Source organism: Podarcis erhardii, assembly GCF_964252035.2.
Source record: "Podarcis erhardii genome assembly, chromosome: 2".
Lineage (NCBI taxonomy): Eukaryota > Metazoa > Chordata > Lepidosauria > Squamata > Lacertidae > Podarcis > Podarcis erhardii.
Genome location: NC_138498.1, coordinates 20,953,596 through 20,962,532, shown reverse-complemented (window position 1 = coordinate 20,962,532; position 8,937 = coordinate 20,953,596). Strand labels below are relative to the sequence as shown.

Here is an 8,937-nt window from a genome sequence, read left to right as displayed (position 1 = left end):
AAAGTGCACTCCAGCTTTGCTTTCCACTAACAGACATGCAGTTGTAGGCATATTGGCTGCACTTCCACATTCTTCCAAGTCCTAGCATAAGAGTTTGCACAAGAATGCAGTTAACGGAATATGCTCATCAGTGCACTTGCATTTAGATTTCAATAGATGCAACCCAAAGTTTGCGGGCATACAGTTGAAAGCTAAAATACAAAATATAGGGTACTACTATGACTTCCAGGCAGTCTTGAATTCTTGCATCCATTATTTTAGGGGAAAAACAAAACTGTGCCACTGTCCTGTGTCAAGACTCCAAATGTAATAAAATGTTTCCACTGGCCCATGTTTTCAAACAGGTGTCATAACACCACTGCCCAATCGAAACCTGTAGCGTGCTTTGGGTAAATGATTTTATAGGTTTTAAGCATAAACACGAGTTTAGAAAGCATAATAAGGCAAAACTTGTGCAGTGCTGGCTCGCATGCCAACAATCCTTTCGGACACGGGACAAAGCGAATTCCTCCTGAGTACGCGTGCATACCCAAAAATAAATACTCAGCGGAATAATAATAATAATGGATGATGTGGAGTTCAAACTTCTATACAGTAATAATAATAATAATAATAATAATAATAATAATAATAATAATAATAATAATAATGGATTATGTGAAGTGGCGTTCAAACTTCTATGCAGTAATATAATAATAGATGATGTGAGGTGGAGTTTAAACGTCTATACAGTAATAATAATAATGGTTGATTTGAGGTGGCGTTCAAACTTCTACACAGTAATAATAATAATGGATCATGTGAGGTGGAGTTCAAACTTCTATACAGTAAATAATAATAATAATAATAATAATAATAATAATGGATGATGTGAGGTGGCGTTCAAACTTCTATACAGTAATAATAATAATAATGGATGATGTGAGGTGGCGTTCAAACTTCTATACAGATAATAATAATAATAATAATAATGGATGATGTGAGGTGGCGTTCAAACTTCCATACAGTAATAATAATAATAATGGATGATGTGAGGTGGCGTTCAAACTTCTATACAGTAATAATAATCATCATAATAATAGTAGATGGTGTGAGGTGGAGTTCAAACTTCTAAATAGTAATAATACTAATAAGGCAAGCTGCAGCGCGCAACCTGCTCTCCGCCCTCGCCCACCCTCGCGGCGGGCAGGCGAGACGCCTGCAGGGGCGCGCGCGGGGGTGGGTTCCCAAAGGATCAGCTTCTCGGTTCCGGGAGCGGATTGGTCGGCTGCTCAAGGGGAGCGCCCCGAGGGTCGGCCACGTGACACACGCGCGCCTGCGGCCGCGGAGTAAGTGGCGGCGCAGCTGCATTTCGGGGCAGGCGCCGGTTGCGTCCGGGTGACTCTGTGACTGAGGGGCGGACTCTGGCCGCGCGGGGCGGGAGGGGGGTGGCCGCGCGCGCATGGAGGCGGTCGGGCAGCGCGAGCCTCCGGGGCGCCTCCTCCTCCCAGAGCAGCGGGTGAGGGGAAAACGGCCACGGGCTGGGAGAGAGAGAGGAAGAGGCTCTGGAGTTCACGTGCAGGAGGGGGAAACACGTGTTAAACTTGTGCTCACGTTCGAAATGTCCAGCTACTTTTTTGGGAGGGTGAGGAAGGGAGGTCCCACGAACAGCTGTCGAGCGGGTCCTTTAAAACAGTGGTTCCCAACCTTTGTTTTTGGCCATGCCCCACCTAAGCATCTCTCAAATCCTAATTCTTCCCATATCCTAATGCTTCCTAAATTCTTATTATTCAAAAGGTGAACTCCTATTCACGTGGAGGGAGCCTAAAATGCCATTCATGGAGATATTATTTTCGAATTGCCCCCCTGTGGTTGGGAATCAGGCTTTAAAATGTAAAAGGAAACCTTGTCCCCCCCCCCCCAAAAGAGGACATTAGGTGGGGGTGTGGCAGGCTTCTGTTAGGAAGAGCAGAACTCCAGTTTGTTGGAGTGTTTCTATTAATTTTTAATACTTTTTTTTGGGGGGTGCAACTGCCCCTCCTTGGTTACGCCCATGTCCCCCAACATGGGGGAATTGAGAATTGCTGAATTGGAAGGAATCCTGTGAGGGTCGTCGAGTCCAACATTGTGTTGCTACTTTTGTTCTGGCAAAATGCGGGGCGGGGAGGTTATATTTTTAAATATTTTAAAATAAAAAAATTGATACTGGAGTGATTTCAAAGCATAGGAGCCAACTCCTAAGGTCAAGGTCCACGGCCAAATAAAATATTTGAGGCGGCCGGGCTACCCCAAAGTTGTTGGGCATTGCCATTCAGATTGTATGTGCCTTGTCTAGCGATGGATTATGTGGGTCCCCCAATGTTTTATTCAAGTTGTCACTCTCTCTTCAAAGCAATCCATTGCAAGCTGTTGCAGCCTAACAGGATGGCTGCTCTGAAGTTTGTCGCACAGACGTGCACACACGCATACACATGAAATTGTAAATCTGTCTTGCGCTTGGCTATGCACAACTTGAATGCATGACCTTTCGCACACCCTTTCCAACACATGCATTTGGAGAGGATCCCTAACTTGGCAGAGAGAGTTACAGATAGGTAGCCGTGTTGGTCTGCCATAGTCAAAACAAAATAAAAAAATTCCTTCCAGTAGCACCTTAAAGACCAACTAAGTTAGACGAAGTGTGCATGCACACGAAAGCTCATACCAAGAACTAACTTAGTTGGTCTTTAAGGTGCTACTGGAAGGAATTTTTTAATTTTGTTTTGGCAGAGAGAGAGCCCTGAAATACTGGACAAAACTCTTGTCAATACAGGACTAGCATTTGACATTTAAATATGGGACAGTCCTGCATTATACAGGACAGGTGGCAACCCTAGAATGCAGGAACATGAGGTTCCCCATCCCATTTGAAACCATACCGGACCCTGCTGAGCTTTGCAAATGTGCTAGTGGTTTTATTGCTGCAGACTCACATTTCCTCTCCTCTTGTAAAGAACAGCTTCCCAGGGTACTGACTTTTTCTTGGATGAAGTAAGGTGGAGTTCAAACTTCTATACAGTACTCCAGAATTATTATTGCGTTTTGTAGGGAGGGAGTGGAAATTAATATGGGCCTTTCTGCATCTGAGGCATTTTGTATTGTTCTGGGGATCGCTGGATAAATTACTTACTTTCTGAAGAGTTAAAAAAGATCTGTAGAGTGTTTCCCTGTGGTTGATCCTATATCTTCTGTTGTTCTGCTCCTGACAAAGACAAAGAATGAGCATTATCAGGTGAACAAATGGGTGGAGATTTAGAGGTTTTTTGTTCATTTGGATAAACTTGTTGACACCCTTCTTTAGAAATAAAATTTCCAACCTCTGAGCAGGAGGGTTGGAGTGTGTACCTCTTTATATGGCTTCCTTTTTTGACTCCAGGGAAGCAAGTGTGCCAGTGCATTTGTATATTGTGGTAGAAGGAAACATTTTCTTAAGACAAGTGTTGTGATTGTTCTCATGAGGTTACACGAGGAAGCTAATAATTTCCATAACATACGTTAGGAATCATCATCTGACAATTTAGTTAACTAAATAGGTCATAATAGTGAAATCAGCATTAAAAATATACACAAATAGGTCACAAACATTTTGCTCACTGTAAAAGGTAATGTAACACAATCTTTCAAAAATAAAGAGATGGTTACCAAAAGCTCAATAATAGGATAATTTATTGTCCAGTAACAGCCAGTCTCATGAGGAATCCAATCAAAGATGTGGATCATTTGACTTCTTAAACGTTTTTCCCCTCTAGAAAAAGGCTGATGCATCTGCATTTGCTGGACAGGAGGAATTTGAAGTGGTGAAGACTTTCAGCTGGAGGCCTGGAAAAGGTACTTTTTTGGGGTGGGGAGGAAATGGCTGAGAAGTACAATCTTAGCTTTGAATACCAGAGATTCCCATATTCCTGGGAGAAGGCCCTGTAGTTCAGTAGTAGAATACAGTGGTGCCTCGCAAGATGAAAAGAATCCGTTCCGCGAGTCTCTTCGTCTTGCGGTTTTTTCGTCTTGCGAAGCAACCCTATTAGCAGCTTAGTGGATTAGCGCTATTAGCGGCTTAGTGGCTATTAGCGGCAAAGCGGCTATGCGGCTATTAGTGGCTTAGCGGCTTAGAAAAAGGGGGGGGGAAGCGAAAAAAATCGCAAGGCTCGCAAGACGTTTTTGTCTTGCGAAGCAAGCCCATAGGGAAATTTGTCTTGCGAAGCGCCTCGAAAAACGGAAAACCCTTTCGTCTAGCGGGTTTTTCGTCTTGCGAGGCATTCGTCTTGCGGGGCACCACTGTACATACCTTGTATATCTCCTAAGCTCTCAATCCCTGTAAGAGACTTTGAGTAGCAGAACTGGGAAAGAGGACAGCCACTTCTAGTACTTGCTGGTCTTGTTCAGTAGATGGTAGCTCCTTATAATATTACATACATATATTGCTGGGATCTGCCCTCTCGGGAGACAGTGGAAGAGTGCGCCTTCGGGGGGTGAAGTCAAACTGTTGGAGCCTGCTGTGGCTATGTTTTTATCTCCATGAACTGGAACGTGTGCAGAGGAGGACAACCAAGATGATCAAGGGTCTAGAAACCAAGCCTTTTGAGGAACAGTTGAAGTTGCTGGGTATGTTTAGCCTGGAATCGAGGAGATATGATAGCCATCTTCAATGTCGCATGGAAGATGGCGCAAGTTTGCTTTCTCCTGCTCTAGAGGGTAGAACTCAAACCAATGGCTTCAAGTTACAAGAAAGGAGATTCCGACTAAACATCAGGAAGAACTTTCTGACAGTAAGAGCCATTCAACAGTGGAATGGTCTGTCTCGGAAGGTTGTGGACTCTCCTTCCTTAGAGCTTTTAAAGCAGAGGTTGGATGGTCATTTGTCAAAGATGCTTTAGTTGAGATTCTTGCACAGCAGGGGTTGGACCAGATGACCCTAGGGGACCCTTCCAACTCTTACGATGAGAGCTGTGAGGCTATAAACTGAACAAGGAAGTGCTACCATGAGAGCTGGAAAGCCATGCTCCTAAGTTTGCAACCTGGGAAGGGAGTTTGGAAGATTACACAAACACCTTTGCTAGCTGAAACAACTTTTGTTATAAATGTTGGATGGAGTAACCCCTAGCATGTATCCATCCCATAGGAGCCAACTCCTAGGGGCCAAGGGGTCTTTGCATCTCCCCCCCAATAAAATATTTGAGGGCCCCCCCAGCTGATGGGCATTGCCATTCAAATGGTGTCTGTGCACCATGGCAATGTGATCAATTATGCAAGGCTTACTTGCCCCCCCTGCAATATTTTATTCCAAGTTGGTACCCCTGATCTACTCTTGTACAATGAGACTAACACTTCTGTTCTGTCCCCCAGTTGCATCCCTTTTGGATGACGCGGTGTCACCCAGCATTTCACACTATTCCATGAAAGTTGCTGGCTATCTCACAGTCATTCTGCACCCCATCATTCTTCCGTCTCTCTGCCACAGTCATTCCCAGAACAACCAGTCTTCCCTCCTCGGACGTGCTTCACAAACCCATGACAACATTTTCTTTTTTTTCACTTAACCGCACCATCCCTTCCTCTCTCTGCGCTAACTGCCCCAACCGCCACTTGACCAACATTCAGATTCCCTTCGCAACAGTTGCCAATGCTGCCCTGAACTGCCTCTCCCTCCCAACTAGTTACGTTTTTACTTATCCCTTGTTTTCCTCAGTCAACTAGCTTTATGAAATAATATCCGTTAAAACTGAAAGGGAAACCTCAGACAATATTTGATACTAAATGATTACCAGGTGGGAATTTGTAATATTCAAAGATCGCCTCAAACAACAGCAGTTGTTTTCTGCTGCCACGTACAATGAAGTGAGGAAATGGCTAAGCTGATTTATTGCCTTAACCTATCAAACTCCCTAGGTTTATGGATCCATTTTGCTGTTTAATTTTTCAAATAAATCAACGAAGGCTTCTTTCTGTATAGGTTTGGCAGAACATGCGATGGAGAAAGCAAAAAGTGCCCTTCAGGAATTGGAAGACTTTGAGTCACCCTACGAAGACTCTGAGTCAGATGGCGAAGACTTAAGCATGCCCACAGATGCAGCTTTTATTGAGACGAAAACTGTATCTCACTATGTAGAAGAGGACTGGGATAAAGAGTTGGAAGACAACGAAAACAATAGCAATCCTTATGGTAGGTGGATGCTTCAACATGGTTCTTTTTAAAAAAAAGAAAAGAAGAAAAGAAATGCTAGAAAGCCAGGTGTCTAGGGAGAGGTGCATTGTGGGAAGATTTCTTTAGAACTGCTCTTGCGATAGGCCAATAAAAGTGTCATAAGAACATAAAAAGAGCCTGTTGTATTGCTAGTCCAGCATGCTGTTCTCATGGCGACCAGCCAGATAAATGTCTGTGAGAATCCCATAAGCAGGACGTAAGTTCAGTAGCACTTGTGATTCCCAGCAGCTGGTATTCAGAGGTATACCAGCTCTGATGCCTGTGGTGGTACATAGCTTCATGACTATTAGCCTTTCATAGTCATAGCCATGAATTTTTTAAAAAAGTATTCTTTGAATAAGTTGTACCAAATTGAGTATGAGATTAAAACTTAAGGGGTGTGGGTGGGTGTTTAAAAGGAAGCTACTATGGACATTTTTTTTTAACCCATCCGTCTATAGAGGACAGAGTGTGGTGTAAAAATAGGGATGTTTCAAGAACACAAAGGTATCTCTTTTAATCTGTGAAACTTTGGAGATACGCAATCTAAGACTACATGTGTCACTCAGTTCATAGCAACAGCATTAGATGTGTGAGAGAGTAGAGCAGTCTGGGAGAACAGAGTAGGCCGGATAAAAGCACCAGTCTTTTGAAAAAGTAGTTGTAAGACAGCTAAAGATCAAAATCTACTTGGCACCTAGATGCAGCAGTTGTCGAGACTACATTGACAAAACGTACATCCCATCTCCTTGTAGGGCCAGCTCTGTCATGAGGCAGAGTAAATCAGCCGCTTCTGGCAGCAGGTGCTGTAGGGTGGTGGCGGCAGCAGCAGTTTGTTGAGCCGTTTCTCCTGAACCCTCTGGCCATTCACATTCTGAGCTGGTGCTCTGGAAGCAGTGATACTTCCTTGCTGTTGGTCTGGGTTGGCTGGCTGTCTTGCCTAGTTACCTTCTCCCAGTACATTACAGATGGTTGGGAAAAGCCCCCGAGAAAGCAAGCAGAGAGGGAAACAGGCCAGGGCTTGTAGTCTAGCAGCCATCAGACGTATGCTCATATTGCTCTACTCAACATGATGTACTCTGGTGCTACCAGTTCTGGATTACAGCATTGGTTTGAGCAGTTAGTGAGCAGTAGCGCTGGAGAATATGATCTTCCTGAAACTTGTTCTATTCAATAGAGGAAGTTCCCATTTGTTCTGCATGACTTGCTGACATGCTTATTGCAATATGTGTGGAGTGGTGAAGGAAGGGGAAATTAATTATTCAGTGGCACAACAACAACCAACAACAAATTTTCTTGCCATGTTATTTTACTTAACAACTTGGATCCAAATTTCATTGTGTTCAGCATAGACCTTTATAAGGCTAAAGTGGTTGACATACTGCTTAAGTAAGTTGATATCCTTTGATGAGGGTTGCAACCGAATTGCAGAATAAGCACACACTGATAAACACTCTGAGATCAAATTTTGTTCATGTATTTAGCTTTCTGTTCTCTTGGCTCAAGGAAGAAAGCTGACAACATGGCCTTAAGGGTTGTTGGGAAGATAAAATGATATCCTCTCTCTGTATGCTGCCCTAGGCTTATTGGAGGAAGGGTGGGATGAAAGGAATAATTGTTATCAAAAATAATTTGCTCTGATGTCAGGAGGGCCTTATTCCCTAGCGTGGGTTCTTAGAATTGCAGCCTGTTGAAAACAGCTTTATAGACATAATCATATTGATTTAAAATCACTCAACACTTTAGATTTTGAAGATGTGATTCACTGCGGAGGTTTCTTGGATCAAGAGCCAGTGGCATGTTCAGTTCGAGAAAAGCCTTTGTATGACCCAAGTTTGCACCATGTAGCACCGGTGACCTGGAGACAGGTAGAGACTATGCCAGTGGAAGGCCAATTTGACGACGCTGTTGACTGAGGTGACACTGGGGTAGAAATGTGGACTTCTAAACTTATATCTCCTTGAAACTTACTTGAGACTCAACATGAACACCTCTTGTATTTTATGGAATAGTTTATAAAACTTGGAAACTAGAGAAGTGGAAGATCAGAAACTAGGTGGATGGCAATTTTGTAGCACTTTTTGCTTTGGCTTGGAAATGGTATAGGTTTTATTTTTCAGTTTAGCATGCTGTTACTTTGAGCTGCTTATTACTTTCCCCTTGTCTCGTGCGCAATTTTTGTTATTTGATTTGACACGGATGACCTCATTGAGCTGTCAATCCATATTTGTATCCATGTTACAAACTCTGCATCGTAACTGTTGCACTTCAGTTTTCTTGTAAATGTTATTTATTAGACTTTGGTGTTCTGACAGGGTCTCTCCTGAAGAATACAGGCTTTTTGAGTGTGTACAATGTGTGTGTTTCATTTAATGTGATTGTCAATATAAATGTGGGAGAAATGGCTGATGCAACATACTGCTCTAGCACCTGAATTCTTTTGCCTGCCTTCCATTGATTTAATCATGCAAACACAATGGGGCTCTTACCAGCAAACACAAGATAATCCCCAATTAGTTCGAGAGCTATCATCCCCTTGTCTTGGATTGAGCCTCAAACTTGCTTCCATGCACCTGATTTCCTAGAAGCCAAGGAGCTATTGTGCTGACCCTGTGCCTTTCCCCAGTAAAAAGGTAAAGGACCCCTGACAGTTAAGTCCAGTCATGAATGACTCTGGGGTTGCGGTGCTCATCTCACTTTTTTGGCCGAGGGAGCAGATGTTTGTCTGCAGACAGTTTTTC

The 8,937-nt window shown here is 43.3% G+C and overlaps 1 protein-coding gene across 3 annotated transcripts; it reads left to right on the top strand.

Annotated features, from left to right (window-relative positions):
* Window positions 1-1,346: 1,346 nt before the first annotated feature.
* LOC309335074 (uncharacterized protein) lies at window positions 1,347-8,551 on the top strand. Of its 3 annotated transcripts, XM_081850013.1 has the most exons (5): window positions 1,513-1,624; window positions 3,230-3,250; window positions 3,768-3,846; window positions 5,966-6,175; window positions 7,943-8,551. In XM_081850013.1, exons 1-5 carry the CDS (start codon window positions 1,601-1,603, stop codon window positions 8,110-8,112), a joined length of 504 nt encoding a protein of 167 aa, XP_081706139.1. In that variant the 5' UTR covers window positions 1,513-1,600; the 3' UTR covers window positions 8,113-8,551. The 3 variants fall into 3 exon arrangements, with proteins under 3 accessions (XP_081706138.1, XP_081706140.1, XP_081706139.1); XM_081850012.1 differs by lacking the exons at window positions 1,513-1,624; window positions 3,230-3,250 and adding an exon at window positions 1,347-1,498; XM_081850014.1 differs by lacking the exon at window positions 3,230-3,250 and having other exon boundaries at window positions 1,498-1,624.
* The last annotated feature ends 386 nt before the right edge of the window (window positions 8,552-8,937 follow it).

Coding starts and splice junctions, on each gene's coding strand:
- LOC309335074 (XM_081850012.1), top strand. CDS start 1,442: ATGGAGGCGGTCGGGCAGCGCGAGCCTCCGGGGCGCCTCCTCCTCCCA. Junction 1,499..3,767: donor TCCTCCTCCCAGAGCAGCGG/GTGAGGGGAAAA, acceptor TTTCCCCTCTAG/AAAAAGGCTGATGCATCTGC. Junction 3,847..5,965: donor CAGCTGGAGGCCTGGAAAAG/GTACTTTTTTGG, acceptor CTTTCTGTATAG/GTTTGGCAGAACATGCGATG.